The 23,939-nt window shown below is 36.7% G+C and overlaps 1 protein-coding gene across 7 annotated transcripts in view; it reads left to right on the top strand.

Annotated features, from left to right (window-relative positions):
* DLG2 (discs large MAGUK scaffold protein 2) overlaps nucleotides 1–23,939 on the top strand; it is a 2,435,891-nt gene that overhangs the window by 962,507 nt on the left and 1,449,445 nt on the right. Inside the window, exon 1 of one of the 7 annotated variants that reach the window (XM_053560229.1) lies at nucleotides 451–782. The exons of 5 other annotated variants lie outside the window; for them this stretch is intronic. In XM_053560229.1, coding sequence (XP_053416204.1) covers nucleotides 681–782 — 102 coding nt within the window. In that variant the 5' untranslated portion in view covers nucleotides 451–680. Of the gene's footprint in view, nucleotides 1–450; nucleotides 783–23,939 lie in introns of those variants that run through there. One more of the 7 variants, XM_053560247.1, reaches the window with a different exon arrangement.

Here is a 23,939-nt window from a genome sequence, read left to right as displayed (position 1 = left end):
ATCAGCGCTGGGAGCTCCCATGCTCCAACGCCAGGGACTCTGGTGGCACCGGAGCGCCCAAAGCCGGGGCTAGGCTGGAGAGCTCTGCGCTCCCTCCCTCGTCGGCCCCTCCCTCCCACCCCACTTGCCCGGCCAGCGCTCCCCACGGTGACTGGATTGCAGCAAGCCACTGGCTTTTTACCAGATCAGGAGAGCTGCAGTATGGTGGTTCTTTCTTTTTTTTCTTTCTTTCTTTCTACGCCCCCCCACCCCCCCCCCCTCGAGAGAGAATAATTTCAACCCCCTTCAGCTCGCATGACAATCTTGTGTGACTGGGGCGAGTAGGCGGGCACATCCTTTTACATGCTAATACTGCCCCACCTCCTTTGAACCCTCCTCTAAGCGTCTCGCTCCCTTTTATTTTTATTTTTTTCAAAACTCCCCTAAATTCACCATAGGTCGGGGGGGAACCCTTCTAGGTTCTGTCCCTCCCCCCCGCGCCTCGTTCCCTAGGGAAGGGAGACCCCGAGACGCTCGGTACTTGGCCGCGGCGTTGCTTGCACTGGGGTTCCGGGATGGCCACGCTGGGCGCAGGGGGCAGCGATCGAAGCGGCCACTTGGTCTAGGCTATTGCTCCATGTGCCGGGAGAGCACCGTGTTCGGGTCCCCCAGCGAGCTGCCACTGCCGCAGCCCGGAAGGAATGTGCCCTGTTGTTAAGGACCCTGACTGTTTTACACCAATGATTTGCCACTGCAAAGTTGCTTGTACCAACAACACTTTGTCCTTGATGTTTGGATGCAAGGTAGGAAGAGAGTCATGTCTTTTTAATGCATGCTGCCTCCCTGGGAGAGAACAGATCCTTTCGTTGTTTGTTTATGTGTCTGCCTGTTGGGAGAGTGACAGAAGCTACGGCTGCTCTGCGCTCTCTGGGAGACTGCCGGGTTTGGGGGCCAGGAGAGCGCACCCATCTTCTGGCATCCTGTGTTGGGCCGATAAGTCAGTGGTGACAGGACCTTGGTCTCTAACATACAGAGGCTTCACCAGCAGATGCAGCTCGGAAAGGAGGCGCCTTGAGTGGCTCTCTGCTTCACATCTCCTATGAATGCAGCTGGTACCTAGGCTCCTGGCCGCTGATTTGGAGCTCCTGAACTCATCTCAGGTTACCGTGGCCTGGAGCCTCAAACCATTGGGCCAACCCGCAGGGTAGCTGGGGTGGTAGATGTACTCCAGGTAAAATTGGACGCATCAGTTTGCAAGTTGGCACTTTTAAAAATGAGAAGCTTATTTTTATTTTAGACGAAATCTGGAGCTAGGCTCATGCTGGCCCCAATTCTGTGTTTTTTGTTTTTTTGTTTTTTTTCTGAATTTCTACAATCCACTTGAAATCAACAGAGATTTTATCCCTATGTGGTACAGTTACTCAGTGAAGTTTGTAGGTATAAGTGTCACACCCCAGATTTCTATAAAGATGATTGGTGTTCCCAAAGAAATGAGGTTTGAAGGTTTTAAAAACAGGTTATCATGCATTGCTCCTTGTCTGAAATATGTTAATGGCACTTTTTTTGCTGGACCTGATTGATGGTGCACTCCCTGCACAGAACTTGGTGTTTGAACAGTTTTAGCACGTTAATGGTCTGAGCGCTTGCTCTGTTATTCTGAGGTATAAAACTTCACTTCTTTTCATTGTGAAAAGCTGGCGAATTTGTCCAACTTATTTATAAAGAAAAAATTATTGTGGCCACTATGGTGCCTCTCTAAGGAAACAACTTCATATGAAATTAAGTGAAAATTCACTTCACTACGTAAACTTTGTTGTTCTGAAAGGCAAGGGCAGGATTGGATCAGGCAGTTGGTAAGCCCTTTAGGCAGTAAAGTTAATGACATGTACACAATGAAGTTCACGGATAGAGATCAGAGGAAGTGCAGGTTTAAGGCAAAACTGGGGATCAGGATTGTGACTCTTATACTGGATATACCTAGAGAAACTCTCTCCCCTCTGAGCCTCAGATTTTCATCTATAAAATGAGGGGTGTGGATGAGAGCCTCCTTGAGCTTTAACATACTCTGATGATATCTTTCATAAAATATTTTTTATTTGTTTATTAAATCATAAACACATAGATCATGTATATTAATGCACGTACGGGGTACAATGTGCTGATTTCATATAGAATTAGGAATGCTTACATCACACTGGTTAATATATACCTTGTTTACTTAATTATTGTGTTAAGACATTTATACTCTATACTTAATAAATCTGACATTACCCTTGCATTATGCACCATATGTGTGATCCAACCATTGAATGATAAAATTACTGCCTAGATTTATGTTACCCCCCCATATGATATGTTGCACTTTTGGATTAGGTTAAAAAAATTACTCGGAATAGGCGCCTGTGGCTCAGTGAGTAGGGCGCCGGCCCCATATGCCGAGGGTGGCGGGTTCAAACCCAGCCCCGGCCAAACTGCAACAAAAAAATAGCCGGGCGTTGTGGTGGGCGCCTGTAGTCTCAGCTACTCGGGAGGCTGAGGCAAGAGAATCGCGTAAGCCCAAGAGCTGGAGGTTGCTGTGAGCCATGTGACGCCATGGCACTCTACCCGAGGGCGGTACAGTGAGACTCTGTCTCTACAAAAAAAAAAAAAAAAAAAAAATTACTCGGAATAAAGAGTAAAAAGATGCTCCTTTTAATCTCCCCCCAAAGGACTTAAATTGTGGAAGGTTGTGTGTTCATTAGTGTCAGAAAGATTTATGTGAATGAATAGCTCCAACAACAAAGTAGTTATGTCCCCTCCCCACACAATCTGCTACTCTTCTCGTGTTTCTATCCACTTTTTCTTCTAACTACATTTATAGTAGCATCTTAGAAATGGCTATTCTTTAAAATCCATTTCAGGGAACTTTTGAGAATTGCTTTGCCATGCTAAATGATTATTAACAAAAGTGAATTACTTGTTAAGGGAAATTAAACACAAGCTAATAATCAAATAAGATAACTAATTGGCATAGAGAATGTTGTTGAATATGTATTCACCTCTTCAAGTTCATTTTCAAAGAAGTTTGTTCCATGCAATTATGTTTGCCCTGATTTTTAAGCTATATTGGAGGGAACTGAAATAATTACAAGCATGTACATTTTTTTTAAAGGCTGGGAATTAAGTTAGTTTAACTTCCTTTAAGTTTTCTTCCTTTTAGTGTTCTGGTTTAACACATTCACTTTGTGAGAGAGATTCATGGTAATAGAGTATAACACCTATGTCTGTTGGTAGATGTTCTTTGAAAAATAAATTAACGCTCTATGAAAATTAAATAATATTTTTAGAGGGTCTATCCTGCCTTATTTCCACAATTATTTGAACAAGATAATGCTCAAAAGCCCTATGTAGTGGATCTATTATTTTATTATCATATGTAACAGATGGCTCATTACAGACTGGTTGTTGTAAGGCTCTCACCTTGGAATTTTAGATATGGAAAGAATTCTAGAATCTTCTACTCTACCCTTGCTCTAGGGAAGTTCTTCAAAAGTAGATGACAGATGACAAAAGAACTTAATGTAGAAAACGTTCCTCTCAGACAATCTTGGGTTTCAAAACTAGATTTTATACTTCTTAATATATCTAAGTCTCAGTTTCCTCAGATGGAAAATGGGCATGGTAATAACTACTGTAATACATATTACCATGTCACAATGAGAAATAAAATTTTAAAGAGATGCACACAGTGCTTAATGTGATTGTTCTTTTATGTGGCTTTGAATAGTTTTACTGAGAGGGCCTTATCACTTCTAGGAGAACCCATTTCACATAGTTTTATGCATAAATTCTTCATCTTTGTTATGAACTCAATCTTTACTTTCTCCAAAGTTATTTTTTCTGCTCTATACTGTTTCTATAAAATGTAGAAACATTTATCTATTGATAGGACATTCACAAAATGAAGTGTATTTGTGAAAACTAGAGAAAAACTGACACTATTATTCCATTTAATCAGCAAACATTTATTGACTACACAACTAACGCTAGATTAGGCAGTGGAGACATGGCAATGAACAGCTCTCCTCTGTGTTCTCAAAGTCAAATGATATGATAAATGATTATATTACTTGCAGTATTGAATTAAAGAAAAAATATACAATAAGAATTTTAGTTTGACCTTTGAATGATGAAAGTGTAATTTAAATAATTATTGGGAAAAAACTGGAGAAATTGATATCAATAAGAAACCTCCAAAAATATGCACTCATTCCAATATTATTTAGTAAGTATAAAAATAAGATTAGTAGGATGGATATTTATTTCCTTTTCTGGACAAAGTGTAAACCATGTTAATATGTAGGCAGACTATCAGTTTCTAAAACACTAAAATTGTTTGTCCTTATTATCACAAACTTAGGAATAGTTTGAAAGTTGCTGAATAATTTGAACTTCCTAAGTAGAAACTCAAAATTATTTTATTTTGTCACTTAGCCATTTCTAGGGTCCCCCTTGCTTCATCCTGGCTGTAAATATAGACTGTCTTTCTATGCTTTGCTCTGTCCTTGGCACTGTGATAGTCATTAGAAACACAAATGTACAGATAACACAATTCCTGTCTCGCAGGAATTGCAAAACTATTGAGGAAAGTAAGTCCACTCCTCTCCCTAACATAAAGAATACCAACATTCTGACCTGACCTTAAGTTCTCATGAGAGAAACCAAAATACCATTGCTCCAGAAAAGGTATTTCCATTATATCAATACTCTTTTTTGCCCCAATCCATATACCCATTATTATACATATAAGCCTCTTTATGGGAATGGACTTTCTGTAGATAAGAGTTCTAAAAAGAGTTTTTCCTCCCCAAAGTAGTTTTATGTCATAATCATAGGATAGGCATCAGCTTTACCTTTACTTAACTCTACTTTCTACACCTGCAAAGATCCAAGTTCTGAAGGTAATTTTAAGTCCTACCTAAATATTGTATCTACTTTCTTGATTTTGCTCCTAGCTGCATTCAAGCTCAGAGTTCCTGTGTGTTCCCCTCCTATTACTGTCTTCTTCCCAATGGCCAAAGTTTGCAAGGCAAAGACACATAATCATAAAAAGGTGCAATTTTAAAAATTGTTCCTAGTTTTCTAAAAGTACTTTATAAACTATAATGTTATCTTCAAGTATTCCTTTGCTTTATCTTTTTAATTAAAAGGAAGATGTAACTGAAATATGACTTGTTAAAAAAAACACAGGCAAAGCTCATAGACTTACATTTCTTCGAAGAAGATATAAAAATGGCAAATAGGTACTTGAAGAGAGGTGCTCAACATCACTAATCATCAGAAAAATGCAAACCAAAACCACAATGATGGTGTTACCTCATACTGTTAGGATAGTGGTTATAACAACAACAAAAAAAGGGACAGAAAACAAATGTTGGCAAGAGTATGGAGAAAAAGGAATCTTTTTACACTGTTAGTGAAAATGCAAATTTGTATGGCCCTTATGGAAAAGGGGATGAAGTTTTCTAAAAGTATTAAAAATAGAGTTACCTGATGACCCAACAATCCCTCTAGTGGATACATATCCAAGGGAAGTGAAATCAGCATCTCATAGAGATACCTGAACTCTGTTCATTGCAGAAATATTTACAATAATTCCCAATAGCCAAGATATGAAAAAAACTTAAGTTTCCATTGAAAGGTAAATAGATGAATAAACTGTGATATGTCTCTCTCTCTGTCTCTCTCTCTATATATATAGAGATATATACACACATATGTATATATAGTATTCTATTTATTCTCTCTATATAATGTTCTATATGTATATAAACACAGACATACATATATAAATATTATTCAGCCTTAAAAAATTTGCAACAACATTGATAAATTTTCAGGATATTATACTAAGTGAAATAAGCTAGAGAAATGAACAAAAATACTACATGATTTCACTTAAATGTGGAATCACTAAAAAGCAGATTACATAAAAAGAGAATAGAATGGTGGTTATAAGGGATGGAGAGGAAATGGGGAGATGTAGGCCAAAGAGCACAAAGTTGCATTTATGTAGGTTGAATAAGTAGAAAGGTTGAATGTGCAGCATGTGGACTCTAGTTAGTAGTATTGTATTACATTGTATTATACACTATAGATTTGCTAAAAGAGTAGGTTTTATGTACTCTTACGCACACACGCCCCAAATATAATTGTGACACAATGGATATGTTAATTGGCTTAACTGTAGTAGCCATCTCACTATGTCTATCAAAAAATCATCTGTATACCTTAAATATATTCAATTAAGAATTCCTAAAACTTTAGAGAACTTCTCTCTTTCTCCTAATACTCATTTGTTAATATAATCACTTAGATGTATCAAAATATCAAGACCTTAGGCCACAGTAGGTACCTTTAATATTCTCTTTTATGTATTAGGATAGGAAAAAGTTTTTGATAATGTAGAGTCCTGAAACTTTTTTCTTTTTCTCTTTCTTTCTTTCTTTCTTTCTTTCTTTCTTTCTTTCTTTCTTTCTTTCTTTCTTTCTTTCTTTCTTTCTTTCTTTCTTTCTTTCTTTCTTTCTTTCTTTCTTTCTTTCTTTCTTTTTCTTTCTTTTGAGACAGAGCATCAAGCTGTAACCCTGGGTGGAGTGCCGTGGCATCACAGCTCATAGCAACCTCCAACTCTTGGGCTTAAGTGATTCTTTTGCCTCAGCCTCCTAAGCAGCTAGGACTACAGGTGCCCACCACAACACCTGGCTATTTTTTGGTTGTAGTTGTCATTGTTGTTTGGCAGGTCTGGGCTGGATTCTAACCGGCCAGCTCTGGTGTATGTGGCTGGTGCCTTAGCCACTTGAGCTACAGGTGCTGAGCTGGAACTTGTTATTTTCTGGTGAATGTTCAGACATTTCACTAACTGTCCTGTCCCTCAGAAGAAAGGTATCATCAGGTAGAAAGCAACTTTTCTTTTATTCTATATGAGGACTCTGTAAAAGAGAGGAGAGGGAGGAGTAAGGAGCAGCGCTCAGAGGAAGAACAGTCAAAAAGGAGGGAATTGAAAGGAGAAAGGGATGTAAAGAAATTAAAAAGGGGGGGCAAAAGAATTTGGTTTTATTAAATATCTAGGCACTATTTAGGTGTTATAAAAGTTTTCTTTTCAATATTCATAGTCATCAGGCAAACTGGGAAGGAAGCAGGAGAAGGAAGGCAAATAGAACAGCATGATGGGAAGGGGAAAGTGGGAATGAAGAGGAGAATGAGGAAGGGGCCGTGAGCTGTGGGCTCCCAACCTCCAGAGGGTGATCGGACACTCAGCCAAGTTCAGAGGGCCTGTCAGCACTTGCCTGGTGGACAGTTCCCAGTGGCAGAGAAGTGGTTTTGTTTGCTCTTTTGTTTATTTAACTGTGGCTAACGTAGTTATAAAAGAGGAGCCAACAAATGATATTTTTATTTTATTTTACTTTATTTTATTTTGGGATTCATTGAGGGTACAAAGAATGAGGTTACACTGTTTGCATTTGTTAGTTAAAGTCCCTCTTATAATTGTGTCCCACCCCCAAGAAGTGTGCCACATATTTTTGCCATTGATAGAACAATTTTCCTATAAGTATGTATTTTAAATATTGACAAAGTTTGGCAATTTGATGTTCTTTTTTCAGTTTATAGTAATATATGTTCATATAAATACATTAGACAAGATAAAAAATCAGAAGTAAAAAAAATTTTAGAAATACTTAGAGAACTAGAAATAAAAACTATTAATATTTCAGTGTATGTTTTCCTAATTTCCTGGTATTATTTTGGTTTTGTTGGCTTATACATAACTTCTTTTTAAAATGCAGTTATAATTGTATTGGGTTTGCATTTGAATATTCTAATTTATATTAGACTCTATGAACATATTTTAATAGCTGTAAAACAGTTAACCATAGTTATCTTTGGAAATTTAAATGCTTTCCCCCTCAAATTTTCTACAAGTAAAAATAACATAAAATAGGCATCTTGGGGCATAATTCTTTTTTGAGTTTTAAACTATTTCCTTTTGATAGGATAGAATAAATAAAATTATTAAATCAGATTTTGAAAATACTTTAAGATGTTTGATGATGGTTATTGCTGCATTTATTTTAAAGATAGCTGTGTAAATTTGCACTGCCACAAGTTACTTTATATATTATTCTTCAGCTTGAAATAATCTTTTATGAGTTTATAAATAATAGGAAGTTTTAGTTTTCATACTGTGAATAAGGTTAAAATTCTTTTAAATTTTAAGTTTATGGAAGTACCATGACTACATTAGTGTGTCCCGGTTTAAGAACATTTAATACTCAAAAAATCCAGATGTTCAAAATGAGTACATTCATGAGACAGCTATTTACATTGGCAAGACATCAATACCTGTCCCAACACACACACACACACACACACACACACACACACACACACACACACTGATCTGCTCCCACATACCAGACGCTGCTCTATATGCTTTACAAATGCCAGCTCAATCTTCACAATAAACCTTTGAGATGGGTAAATAGTTACCCCTATATTACAGATGTGGAAACTGAGGCGCAGGTGATTTAAGTTACTTGCCTAGAGTCACATAGCTCTTTCGTAGTAGATCCAAATGTGAATTTAAGCAGGTTAGGTCTAGGGCCAATCATCCTCAAAATAACTGTAGTACCTTTTCAAATAGCAGGTTCCTACACTTACATGACTTTAAGCTGTGAGTCAATTTGCAATTACACACTTTTTTTGGGGGGGGGATGTACCTGAATATAAATGCAAGGTACTCTTGTCACAGGACTCAGCAGTATTGCACAAGCTACTTCATCTGAGAGGAGTTTGGTCCAACACACTATTTCTCGTAGTATTCACCCTACCATTTTCCACATGAGCTTATTAAATTATATAGACAGGGATGACTTACTCAAGATCAGATAGAAAGTCACAGAGTCAGGTGTCCTCATTTCTAACTTGGTGTTATTCTTTGGTGCCGTGACTTCTAACTATGAACTAGTAGTTTTGGGAATCAAAGTGAGAAAGGAGAAACTGACAAGCTTTATCTCTTAAAAGCAGGAAAAATAACACCATTCTTTTAGGACTGTTATAACAAGTAAGATATTACATGAACATATTTAGTACAATGCCTTGTATGTGGTAAATATTCAATATGTGATTTTCTTCCATTTTATTAAAACTGTTTGGCATGTTGGTGAAAAGATCGAGATTGTTGACAGAGTCATCTGAATAGTGTTCAGTCAAGCACTTTGAAATTCATCCGTCAGTAAATGAGGTGCATTTTAACCTGCCAACACATTATTAAAGTGTTTTAACACTACAAAAGACAGAATCTAGCAGTTTATATAATTCTCACCAAAACAAAAATTCTAGATTAAACCTGACCCAGAAAGAGAAAATGAAAAATGAGCTAATAAGTGAAAGAGTTGCTGACTGTCCCAAAATGAGCTTGCTGCAAGAGCCTTTGTCCCCTTTTAACAATGTATTCTTGCCAGTTCAAGGTCTTTCAAAGATTTTACTTTTAATCATAGAAAATTTGAGAGTAAAATCCTAATAGCAAAACATAAGGATGGTTAACTTTTAGCTGCCATTAAAATACATTCATGAAAAAGGAATGTTGAGTCACAGAATTCAAGATCCTGGTAAATCTCAGACTTTATAAAGACTTCTACCTTGTACTCACTTATAGACATCTAAGTAAAACTCAGAAGTCCATATGGTAAATATTACCCCCAAGGCCTTCTGAAGTAAATAATCTCTGAACTTCTCTGGTACCTTATCCCGGCATCTTCCTTGTAATTTTCAGTAACAAATTCTGTTTGCCTGTCTGTCTATCTAAACTGTAAGGTCTTTTAGGAACAAGGGCCATATTGTACTCATTTAGTATATAACTCATTTAGTATAGAAGTCTTCTACTGGAAAATCCAGTAAATAGAACTATGCCCACCCCACAGAAGGCAGTGGGTAGATAACTGTTGAATGAATGAAATGAGTGATACAGTGCTCATACATGTTGAAGGACCATACAAATGAAAAAATAAATGGTCTATATTTTGTTATAGCTTGTCACTTTCTTTTAACATTTTGCATCTGAGAACCTCTTGTGTTATCAAACTTCCAAGAGATCACGTTCTCTGACATTTAGACTAGGCGTGACTTGATGTGTTACTCTGGGGTGTGCGGACATTTGGTCAAATATTATTCTGGCTATTCCCACGACGTTGTTTCTGGGTTAGAATAACATTCGAATTGCAGACTGAGTAAAGCAGATTGCCCTTCCTAATGTGGTGGCTCTTATCCAACCAACTAAAGACCTGAACAGAACAAAAAGGCTGAGTAAGGAGGAGAACCTCCCACTTGACTGCTTTCAGCTGAAGCATCGGCATTTTCTGGCCTTTAGACTTGCAGCGGAACTTTGGCTCATCTTTGGTTTTAAGTTTCCCTGGTTTCCTACTAACTTGCACCATCAGCTTTCTTGGTTCTCACGGTTTGGGGAGTAGGACTGGAACTACACATCTTCAGTCTCCAGCTTGCTGACCACAGCTCTTGGGACTTAGCTCCAATAAAAATGGTAACCAATTCACATACATGTATGCATATATATGGATAAGAAGATACAGGTGTATAGAAATAGATGTAGAATCTTGCCTAATGGGCACAATGTGTGGGTGACTACCACGACCCCTAAGTGAGGTCGTGTAACCCTTATACAGCTGGAACCTTGCCTTGGAAGTGAGAACAATGTCATTTAAAAATTTTTACTTTCATATTAATTTGAAATAAAAAATAAAAGTTTTCCCACTTAGAAAAAATAAATAGATGTAGATATGTAAACATATATCTATATACACAGAGTGCCAAAAATCTATACATATTTTAAGAAAAGAAAAACTATTTTAAAATTGGAATACTCAACTCATGTTTGATGTCTGCAGTTATAAGAGATGCTCAATCGTGACTTGTATGCATTGTTCGTTATTGGTATATGTTGAATATTCCAGTTTTAATACAGTGTTTTTTTCCTTAAAATGGGTATACATTTTTTTGGCACCCTTCGTACATCTCCTATGGTGTTCAGTTTCTGTGGAGAACCCTGACTTATACAACTTTTACTATCTGGGTGTGGTGCCTGGTCAAGTCATCACTAAGAAGTCCTTATTAGCTAGTAAGGTATGGAAAAGCAAAGAAAGAATAAATATAATTGAAGTTTGATACTATAGAGATCTTGTTATAGTTGAGGTTATTTTCTCATAGGTCACAGATTTATTTTATTATATAAACCACGGTTCATACTTCTAGATGTACCACAGTAGAAAACATTCAAAGCTATTTTATTGACTTTTTCATCTGTATTGACATAGGTGAATGTTCTTGTCAGATTATGAACAAAGTGTACATTGCAGTAATGGTAGAGAGTACAATAATAATTTTCCTATGTTAATTTAAATGATTAGGTCACATGGAATAAGAATATTGTCCTAAATAATGGTTTTTGAAAATCTTATAAATAAGGTAATATTTTTGAAAATCAATTTTTGTGTGTAATTCCTAATATAAAATATATTATTTTGATGGTATTTCATTACAGGTTGCTGTGAAAGTTTTGAGACAGACTGTATCAATTCAATAGGACCCTTATTTCAATCCAAAAAACATAGTCAATACTGCCCTTTCTGATTTACCTGTGCAAGTTTCAACTTTCTCAGCTTTATCAGTGTTGCTGGGAGGGCTTCATTTGTTTCCACCCACACAAATTTTTTGTTTCTTGATTTTTGTGTATGTCAAAATCTAAAATTTTAATCAATTTTCCAAGGTGGTTTAAATTATTTGATGAATGAGCTCACTGAAAATAGCCATAATCTCTAAAATGCTGGTTCATTGCATTGTGAGTGTCTTAACTTTCACATATGGATTAAACTAGCCGGGGATTATAGATATGCACATATCATTATAATATATTCTGAATAATGATATTATCAAATAGCAGTAATATCACTTTAAATTTCAAATATGATGGTAGCTACTAGCATGTCAATTGGTTTGTTATTAAGAGTAAGAGACCTTTTTTTCTTGGTGTCATATCTCTAAATATCTTCATGATGGTTTGGTGAAATTCTCCATTTGGAGAAATGTAACTATAGCAGTCCACTAACAAAGTTCTGGCTCTCTCTTGACCATTTCTATTATGCTTAGGATGATAGTAGGCACCTCCAGGTAATACTCAAACACAGTAAGATAGTCCCTGCTTTGGGACCCTTTAGTTTGGGTGGTGAGCCAGTGCTAGGAAGTACACATGGTAAAAACAAACAACAAAACAGGTTGGACTAATACCTTTTGGGTAATCACCAAGCACAAGGTTTTACTCTAAGGACTTTATGTGAATTAACCTATTACTATTCAAAAATATCTATTTAAAAAGCTATTCATTTCTATGTGATAGTGTCTCTTCATATGTACAACCAACATCAAGGGAAGATCCACAAAAATAGTTATTATTTTAAAAATAGCCTCAGGGCAGCACCTGTGGCTCAGTGAGTAGGGCACTGGCCCCATATACTGAGGGTGGCAGGTTCAAACCCTGCCCCAGCCAAACTGCAACAAAAAATAGCCAGGTGTTGTGTAGGGTGCCTGTAGTCCCAGCTACTTGGGAGGCTGAGGCAAGAGAATAGCTTAAGCCCAACAGCTGGAGATTGCTGTGTGCTGTGATGCCATGGCATTCTACCGAAGGCAACAAAGTTGAAACTCTGTCTCAAAAAATAATACATAAATAAATAAATAGATAGATAGATAAGAATAGCCTCATAGTTCCATGGGGTTGGAAGCCTATTGAAGGACAAAAGAGGACAAAAGGATCAGTGATTGCTTTAGATATCGTTAGGGAAGGCTTTTTGGAGGTAACTGAACTTAGTCTGGGCTTTTATTTTTTTAATTTTATTTCAGATTAATATGAGGGTATAAACAATTGGGTTACAAAGTTGGCATTTGTTAGGTAAAATCCCTGTTGTAGTTGTGTCCTATACCCAAGAGGTATGCAATATACCTTTACATTGTGCCTGGATTTGGGAGCACAACTAGGTGGGCGCACACCAATCCCCCTCCCTTGTCCCCTCTCCCTAGTCTGGGCTTTTAAAGGCTTATACTAGGTCAGAAAAAGAAGAAGAGTCTGGCTGTGAACTCAAATCTACCATTCATCCATAGAGTTCAATACTTCTTTGGAAGCACTGAAAGAACAAGGTATAAGAAAGTAGTGATATTGAAGCTATGTCATCTCATTGGATAGAAGTGGGAGGGAAGAAAGAAAGAGAGGGAAATGTTAGATTGTACTTTCCCCTCTTCTACCATTTGGACCCAGCAGAGGAACTCTGGGTGAGTCACAGACCTCAGTATGCTTTGAGGTAGGCAAACATAGAGGTAGAAAGCAAGTTCTGAAGGTAGAGGTTGGCATGGAAAGCTGCTTTATGACCTTGGGGAAGCTCTTTTGTTTCTCTCAACTTCCATTTTCTCATTCTAGACATATAGTTGAGATAAGATGTATTTAGTGGATTTTTTTTTACCAATCAAGAAAGGAACTGTTACAGGGTCTGGCATGTAGCAGCCGTTCAATCAATATTAGTTTTCTTTCTCTCACCCCCTCAGATGTTGTCCCTTTGTATTTCACTTTTATTTGTATTGGCATAATACAAAATAATCTAGAAAGAAGATTCTTTACTTTCACACCTCAGACTCAAGAGGGAGAAAGAAAAGAGTTAACTGTCTGACCAGATCAGCTATTAACTATTTTCAACCCACCATCACTGAGTAGTCACCAAGTGCCATCACTTTGCTAAGGAAGGTTTTATTTTCATCCCTAGCATATTATTTATATATCCCATTTACTCCTGTTTGAAGTAGTGCTGGCAGAGTCTTCCTCCTTCCCATGAGTTTACCTCAGCGTCTGCGAGGATCCCTGCACTATCCAAAGGACCTTCTAAGTGAGCACGGACCGAGTAACGTGTGTGTTACCATAGCTGTTGTCACTAGAGGTGCTGCTGCTGGAAGGTATTCATCTAGACAACCATTGTCCTAGCAGCTACTGCCTGAGAAAATTTTATTTTAAATATTGGTAAACTTTATTTGAAAGGAAAAATGACTATCCAAAATAAATGTTTCTTAAGATTCTCCAGTTTGCCTAATCCCAAATCTCGAGTTCCATAAAATGAAAGCATTTTCTCTCTGTACTTGAGTCTTGCGCATTGCCCTTTGCTGGAGCTATTTTCCCTGCAAATTGCTATGGTTGGTCTCTCAAGCCAGAGGGAAGAGAAGGGTTTTATAATGAAAATGCTGACAGGTTCTTATCTATAGCAGTATGAGTGGGGATACTATGATCTCATTTATTGTAGAAACCGGATGCCTGTTTTGGCTGAAAAAGAGCAAGCTTCCTCTAGAGCTCTGGGGTTTTGAATTTTTATCTTGAAATGTTTGCAAGGAAAAAAGAATAGCTGTAGGGAAATAGGAAACCAAGGCTGTGCAAACTGTGCCTTTGTTTTTCAGGTAAAAGTAGTACATTTAATTTCAGTAAGTATCTTCCATAAAGGTTTTAGGCAGTTTGAAATGAAGATTGTGTATTTGTTCCGGGTCTATCTGGCTATTTATTTTTTCATTTTTTTTAAGTTTTTTTTTTTTTTATTAAATCATAGCTGTGTACATCAATGCAATCATGGGGCACCATACACTGGTTTTATAGACGGTTTGACACATTTTCATCACACTGGTTAACATAGCCTTCCTGGCATTTTCTTAGTTATTGTGTTAAGACATTTACATTCTACATTTACTAAGTTTCACATATACCCTTGTAAGACGCACCGCAGGTGTAATCCCACCAATTACCCTCCTTCCGCCCACCTTCCCCCTCTCCCCCTCCCTTTCCCCCTTCCCCCTATTCTTAGGTTGTAACTGGGTTATAGCTTTCATATGAAAGCCATAAATTAGTTTCATGGTAGGGCTGAGTACATTGGATACTTTTTCTTCCATTCTTGAGATACTTTACTATGAAGAATATGTTCTAGCTCCATCCATGTAAACACGAAAGAGGTAAAGTCTCCATCTTTCTTTAAGGCTGCATAATATTCCATGGTGTACATATACCACAATTTATTAATCCATTCGTGGATCAATGGGCACTTGGGCTTCTTCCACGACTTAGCAATTGTGAATTGGGCTGCAATAAATATTCTGGTACAAGTATCTTTGTTATGATGTGATTTTTGGTCTTCTGGGAATATGCCTAGTAGAGGAATTATAGGATTTGATGGCAGATCTATTTTTATATATCTAAGTGTTCTCCAAACATCTTTCCAAAAGGAATGTATTAATTTGCATTCCCACCAGCACTGTAGAAGTGTTCCCTTTTCTCCACATCCACACCAACATCTGGAGTTAGTTGGTTTCTCAAAGTAGTTTTGATTTGTATTTCTCTAATGATTAAAGATGATGAGCATTTTTTCATATGTCTGTAGGCCGCACACCTGTCTTCTTCAGAGAAGTTTCTATCTGGCTATTTAGAAAGAGCGTCCTAATCATGACCTTACTCATATTGAAAAATAATGTTTATCACTATTCTATAGACAGCATTCTGAAATGCCTTATCTTTTATCCCTCAACATAATATCTCCATGAGGTATTTTGTAGATGAAGAAACTAAAGGGCACTGAGTTGAAAATTCTTTTCACTGGAGACATTTAAGCATTAGGCTGAAGACCAATTCTCTGTGATATTAGTTAGGTTATTAAATAACTCAGGGCTAGACTGGATGTCCATTAGAGTTCCTTTCATAGTCATACTTCTTAAATTATGCTAAGACTTGCCCATGGTCACAAAGCATGTAGTGGTGGCACTGAGGTTTAAACCCATGTTTCTGAGCCTAAACCCAGGGAAAGTCTCCCTGTTTCTTGTTTGTTCCTTCTTAATCATTTCCTAGGGGCTGACATGTTTCCAAGGCAGTGAACCAAGATATTTCTGAGATACTGCCAAGATCAGAGGGAGAAGGTGGTGTTTACCCCTTGATATTCATTTATGCATTTATGTGATTAGAATGAGTACATGTTACCTAGTTCAATCTTGAAAGGCAGAGGGTACCCTGTACTGGGCCCTCAGCAAATGCTTACACAGTCAGGTAGAATTCCACCTGTTCAATGAAGAGAGACAAATGTTTCAGAGAGTAAGAGCAGAATTGGTCTCTTCTTTCCTCTGGTTTCTAACCTGTTGCAAGAGGATTCTAGCTCGAAAATATGATTGTTGTACTCTTGTAGTGGATGACAGTGGGAATATGTAGGTAGGCCAGCTGACGACCTCTGCCATCTTTCCTTGTCATTCTTTTACACTCCACTTTAGAAGTCCAGGGCCTGGATGTTCCATTCCTACTTTCAGCCTAATCAGTTTCATGTTTGCCTCCTTTGTCACTTATCTATATATTTGGTGTCAAGCCAAGAAACTAAATAAGAATTTGCCTGTGCCAAAAGTCTTGCCTCTTCTCTAACCGAGATTTGTTGACCCAAATATTTCTTTGACTAAAACGATGAAAATTATTATCTCTGTGTAATGATGACTTAGATGGTTCTGGGAGGAGGCAGAAAAAAAATCGCTTAGAGTTGATCTCATATAAACCATCTTTCTGCTAATAACCGAAGTCTAGGTTTTTGCTTGTGGAGCTGTGTTTGCTAATTTTCGAATTAGCCAGACCCTCATGCACGTTTTTTGTCCCACTGATTGAACTTGAGCAGATACCTCCTACATTTTTCTGATCAGAGAGACTAACCTGAAAAGTATTAATTTTCCCTAGCACACATAGATGTTCTGCAATTTTGAATGAGCTTTTGGCATGAGCGTATAAATCTTGTTTATTTGAATTTTTAGAGAAGAGGTCTATCTGAAAAACCCTAAATTTCCTTTTGCAGTTTAGGTTAATTTTTCCTCTTCATATTTAATCTATGATGTTTTATTTTACTTAGTTTCTGTCTAAAGACATTTTAGAAAACTGTACACCAAATTCAGTTGCAATGCAATCAAATTTTTAATAATGTAAGAGATAATAGATGTAATTAGATTTACAGAAGCTAAGCTTTTTTTGTCTATTTATTTTGTTGTGACTAGCTACATATTAAGATTACTTTCTTACATCCTATCTGAAGAAGGAGATTTGCCAAAGTGAGTTTTGTCAGTAGACATTGTCGTAGACAATGAAGGTTTTGAAGAATCTTATTACCGATCACAGACTCAGTCCTATTTAATCTAATTTCATGTTAAATTGTGATTATTAATGAGAGGGTCCATACAGTGTGTCTGCAGTTGCTTGTTGTCAAACAAATAATCCTGACATATTGAGCGGTTTGAAATCCGTCCCTGCATACAATCTGGCTGTTCAGAGGCCCCACGGCACTCTCTATATAGATGCTTTTGGTTCTGAGTTATCTAGAACCTTATATGGTTATTTAATTATTAAACATTCTACTTGCCAGCAAGTAAGTTATTAGTTTATTTAATAAATGAAGTATTTATCCACTTTCATACTTTCCCAGTGCCTTGCGATGATATAGGATCTTTTCAAGGAGGGAGGTGATCGAGGAAATTTTAATAGAATCTCTGCTTATCCTTTGGAACCCAGTTTGAATCATCTCCTCATGGAAGACATCCCTGGGTTCCATATCATCTCTGCTCCCATGGAATCGTGTACTTCTTTCTATAATATTTAACCAAACTGTCATAAGGCTATAAATACCATGAAGTGTCAGACTTAACATCTTGAACACCTAGCTACTAATATGGTGATTGCAGCACACTGAATGCTCAATATATTATTTGTTGAATGAATGACTTATATAATATTTATGTTTAATTATTTAGATAACCAAGACCTGGTGTTAATTTCAAAGAAGAAGGACCTGTCCTACTTTTCTTAAAACTTCCCATGCCCCACAATGAAACCCATCATACTTCATTTTTAGCTGCATATAATTTCTACTGAATTCTACTTTATGAAAGCAGAGGGAAAACGAAGTATTTGATAAATATATGTTAAATGAGCAAACAAAATAAATCCTTCAGTCCCCAAGACTAAAACCTGGAATTCAATTGATAAGTACTTGGTGAGAGAATTAATGGATGTATGAATAACTATAAACAACCCCCATAGTAGTCTATATTTACTACATTATTTTAAATCCATCTAGTTTCCTAACAGCTGGAGGGAATTTGTTTTGGTTTTATTGCTTATAAACTGACAGCAGCTTTCATCTTTCTGACAGCCTCAGAATCCAGGTATTGTCCAAAGTCTTCAATAGAACTGAATGATTTGTAGTAGGACTATTGGAAAGAATTGATCACGTACTTCCTGGGATGAGGCCTGGCCTAGCTCTAGTACAGAAACCTGGGTTTTCCAGGTTTGCTAGATACATAGGCATGAAAGGAAGATCTCCAAGGAAAGGAGATCTTTGGTCTGGAAAATTCTCTATGTATGGTAGGTTTTTCAGCAACACCATCTTCTCTATCCCAACTAAACTGGAATTACCAGTCCCTGTGTAGGTTTTTCTGAATTAAGTCATTTACTTTCCATTTGTTGATTAAATTATTTTGAATGTTTCTTTTTCTTTAAGAAATTGTTCTGGCCAACTAGGCAGAACTGCTAAAGATTGTTGCTAAGAGCAACTAGCTAAAAAGTTCTTAAATTAACTAACAAGCCACTTCCAATCCTTTCTAGAAATGAATGTGTGCATGTGTGTACATTGTGTGCATTGTGTGCCTACTTAAATAACAAATGTATATATAAATGAATAAGCCAGTCATTACCTAAAGCTAAACCAGGGCGACTGTCTGGAAGAACTAATTAAGAATAAGGAAATAAAAAAAAAAAAAATAAGGAAATAAGAGTGCTTTTTAACAGTAAGAAAATGAATAAATTAATTACTTAGGAATGGGTCTGGTCAATAACAGTTAAGCCTTTTGAATATGAAAATGTTCCGTATCTTTAAAGCATTATACTGGGATGAGTTTTGGACTATATTTAGAAGTCCTAGGTTGTATACTGTATGAGGGTCAAGGGTCTATTAATCTATCGCTTTACCCCTAATCCTCAGCATATACCTAGTACATAAAAGATGCTCATTATTATTTGCTGTATAGAAGGAGGAGTGACTATGTAAATTGTAGTCCAGTTTTGTCAGTGAGGAATTGGAGGCCTAGGGTAATAAATAACATTGCATAGGTTTATAGAGAGAAATGAGTGAAACTGATCTTCAATCCCATGTCTGCCTAACTCTGAAAACTATACCCTGAGGAGAAATGTTGTTTCTTCTTTTAAATACTTTGCAAGAAACAAAGAATATTGCAGTATCCAGGTTTATACACTGCATCACTTAGGACTGGCATCTGTGTCAATAGATAGTATGTCATAGAGATAGAGATATGAGTTTGCAAATTTGATTATCTGAATAAAAACATTAATTCCTACCATTTATTAACAGTGGATAAATGAGAAAGATACTTAAAATTCCTGAAGACTAGTCTTTAAGTGCAAAATGGAAATGCCAGTGATTTATTGAGACACATATTATAAGAATTAAGTGAGATTATAAATTAAATATGCAAGCAGTTAACATTATACATGCTAAAAAATGTTTTCTGCTGTTATTGTTACTGTTATTTAAAGCAGAGGAGATAAGAGTTAATGTGATATTTGGGCAAATATATTCTACCAAAATATCTATATACTCATGTACATATATACCTCTCATCCCTGCATACTTGTAGGACTACTTTTTTAATCCAGTTTTTAAGCTAAGGAGGGACTATAATAATATGATTCAGGAGCTCTTATGGATTGTAAGAGAATAAAGCAATTTTTATTCTCTTATTTAACACTGTCACTGAGAATATCCTCAAAGTTGAAGACTCAGTTAATTTGCTTATGTTAATTGTCATCGAATATATATACCCAAAGCGTTTTTTACTCTTGTACCAATGTACAAGTCCCATGTACCCAATTATATTTTAAGATTTTGAGAAAAATATAATTTAGAATGGAACATTTTGTAGACTTGAACGTTATTTGTTTAGCTCAGAGAAGGAGAATTTGTGGAATAGAACTACTTGACTCTTGCAAACATGGATGGTAAAAATTTGTTTCTTTCCTTTACTGAACCACTTGCTTCAGCAACCACAGCTTATTTAGGTGGAAATCTTCTTCAATATCTTGCGGCTTAGCTCAGATATAAGCTGAGAAAGATGATCCAATGATTTATAATAATCAGGGTCTTAGGGTTTTCTTAGTGAAATTTGTAACCCCAACTACAGTGCACACAATTGAAACCATATTCATATGAACTATGGTTGTCTTTCTTGTAAAAATGGAACATTAATTTTTTTAAAAAAGAAAGATGACTCAACTAATGTAAGCATAGGAGCACCTCATTCTTCCAGCATAATAAGGATTGTGGTACTACTTAAGCACATTTTTCTCAAATAAAGTAATCACTCTGAAAGTGTGTAAAACACTTTTAATTTTAAGCCTTTTGGTGAAACTCTTTAGAAGTATATTATAAATGTCCCTGTTTTAATGGTACCATGAAAAGCAAATTAAATCAGACATAAAATCTCTTTAGGAAAAGTTAATTATCTCAATAAGTAATTAATAATTCATTTTCTGTTTATCAAATATGTATAGAACATTCTATATGCGAGCTACTGTGTGAAGCTTGGAGAAGACAATGATAAAGAAAAATAAAAAACATTCCTCTTTCAGGTAGTCTATAGTCTAATGAAAGAGAAAGATGACTTAAATACATGCACAAAAATGCTAGAAAGAAGGAAAAGGTATAATAAGAGATTATATTCTATATAGAAGGCCTGACAAACTGTGAGATCATTGAATGTTTCACTGAAGAAGTAATATTTGGAAAGAATGGATTAGAATTAGTAGAGTATCAAGAATGACTGTGGATGGCACGGTTACAGGTACTTTGAGGTAGAGCCATGGTAACTGTTTGAAAGGATTATCAAAGCTAATGACTAATTAATGAGGAAGGGACGTGAAAACAAGAGAAGAATCAAAGTCTGGAGTTCTGAGAGAATGATAGTAATGTCAGCAGAACTACGGAAATTAGGAATGAGTGAAGAGGAATTTGATTTTATTTCAACTTGCACATTAAGTTTAGGATAGTAGTGAGCAGCGCACATGGTTCATGCACCCGACCAGATCAAATGCAGCATTAAGGAAGTAAGAGTCAAGATGCAGCTGCAGATTTTGAAGCCAATCACAATTACTGCTGTCAGAAGGGGAGCGTATCAAGGGAACCAGAGGATCAAAAATCCCCACTTCTAGAAGTGGAAGACAAAAGGAAGAGGAGTGTAACAGAGAAGACTAAGAGATTTAGTACTACAGCAATAAAGTAAGGAGGGAATCCCAAGAATGAGAAAGCTAATGTCATTGACAATTCATTTACTCATTCACTCAACAAATACACGTATAAATTGAAAACCATGTTCCATTCTGTTCCATACATCTACTTCTCTGCTTTTGTGCCAGTACCATGCTGTTTTGATCATTATGGATTTATAGTACAGTCTCAGGTCTGGTAGCATGATTCCTCCTGCTTTGTTTTTATTGCTCAGTAATGTTTTGGCTATTCGAGGTTTTTTCTGATTCCATATAAAATGAAGTATCATTTTTTCAAGATCTTTAAAGTATGACAATGGAGCTTTAATAGGAATTGCATTAAAGTTATATATTGCTTTGGGCAGTATGGTCATTTTAACAATGTTGATTCTTCCCAGCCATGAGCATGGTATGTTTTTCCATCTGTTAACATCTTCGGCTATTTCTTTTCTTAGAGTTTCATAGTTCTCTTTGTAGAGATCTTTCACGTCCTTTGTTAGGTATACTCCCAAATATTTCATCTTTTTTGGCACTACTGTGAAAGGAATAGAGTCTTTGACTCTTTGTTCGGCTTGGTTATTGTTGGTATATATAAAGGCTATAGATTTATGGGTGTTGATTTTGTAGCCTGAGACATTGCTATATTCCTTGATAACCAAGAGATGGATCCAGCTACTTACTGTTACTTGATCTTTGACAAGCCAATTAAAAACATTCAGTGGGTAAAATATTCCCTATGTAACAAATGGTGCTGGGTAAACTGGCTGGCAACCTGCAGAAGATTGAAACTGGACCCACACCTTTTACCATTAACTAAGATAGATTCTCACTGGATAAAAGTTTTAAACTTAAGACGTGAAACTATAAAAATACTTGAAGAAAGTGCAGGGAAAACTCTTGAAGGAATCAGCCTGGGTGAATATTTTATGAGGAGGACTCCCCAGGCAATTGAAGCAGTATCAAAAATACACTACTGGGACCTGATCAAACTAAAAAGCTTCTGCACAGCCAAGAACATAGTGAGTAAAGCAAGCAGACAGCCCTCAGAATGGGAGAAAATATTTGCAGGTTATACCTCCAATAAAGGTCTAATAACCAGAATCCACAGAGAACTCAAATGTATTAACAAGAAAAGAACACGTGACCCCATCTCAGGGTGGGCAAGGGACTTGAAGAGAAACTTCTCTACAGAAGACCGACGCAAAATCTACAAACACATGAAAAAAAAGCTCATCATCCTTAATCATCAGAGAAATGCAAATCAAAACTACTCTGAGATATCACCTAACCCCAGTAAGAGTAGCCCACATAACAAAATCCCAAAACCAGAAATGTGGGCGTGGATGTGGAAGAAAGGGCACACTTCTACACTGCTGGTGGGAATGCCCACTAATACGTTCCTTCTGGAAGGATGTTTGGAGAATACTTAGAGACCTAAAAATAGACCTGCCATTCGATCCTATAATTCCTTTACTAGGTTTATACCCAGAAGACCAAAAGTCACAATATAACAAAGACATCTGTACCAGAATGTTTATTGCAGCCCAATTCATAATTGCTAAGTCATGGAAGAAGCCCAAGTGCCCATCGATCCACGAATGGACTAGCAAATTATGGTACATGTATACCATGGAATACTATGCAGCCTTAAAGAAAGATGGAGACTTTACCTCTTTCATGTTTACACGGATGGAGCTGGAACATATTCTTCTTAGCAAAGTATCTCAGGAATGGAAGAAAAAGTATCCAATGTACTCAGCCCTACTATGAAGCTAAATTATAGCTTTCACATGAAGACTATAACCCAACTATAGCACAAGACTATGGGGAAAGGGCCAAGGAAGGGGAAGGGAGGGGGGAGGTTTGGTGGAGGGAGGGTAATGGGTGGGGCCACATCTATGGTGCATCTTAGAATGGGTACAGGTGATTGCACTAATGTACACAGTTATAATTTAACAATAAAAAAAAAGAAAAAGAAAAGAAAACTATGTTCCAGGTTTGTGGTAGGCACAGGGGGCATTGAAATGAATACCACAGACATATGGCTAAGCAGAGAAGAATAATTATTGAGAACAAAGTGGGATTTTGTAATTCCATTAGAGTTGATGGGATGAAAACTAAATTGTGAGTAGTTCAGGGGAGAAAGGATGGGTGGGAAAGATGGAGGCCACAGCTGAGAATTATTTGAAGAAATCTTTAGAGATAGAGGGAAGAAAAATAGGGTGTGATCTTGAGAGATCTGTAAGGTCGAGTAGGTGGAGCCAGAGAGAGAGAAGACAAAAACTTTGATAGTGGGGTATGAAGGAAACTGCCCAATATTAGGACTTATAAGACTTGGATGCCAGAATCAACTTTGATGTGAGTACATCCATTCTATTTTCTGGGCTTCAGTTTACTTATCAGTAAAAATAAAAGGAGAATGTGTGGGAGGAGCAGATTTCAAACACTTCCAAAGTTCCTTTCATTCTAAAATTCTGAAAGTCCAAGAAAGTGGAATTTCAATTCAGGAGACAAGTCCTGTAAGATGTGGTTAGGTTGAGAATGAGGG

The sequence above is a fragment of the Nycticebus coucang genome, chromosome 14 (assembly GCF_027406575.1).
Source record: "Nycticebus coucang isolate mNycCou1 chromosome 14, mNycCou1.pri, whole genome shotgun sequence".
Taxonomy (NCBI): domain Eukaryota; kingdom Metazoa; phylum Chordata; class Mammalia; order Primates; family Lorisidae; genus Nycticebus; species Nycticebus coucang.
The sequence above is the reverse complement of the archived record's forward strand: the minus strand, read 5'-3'. Positions and strand labels throughout refer to the sequence as shown.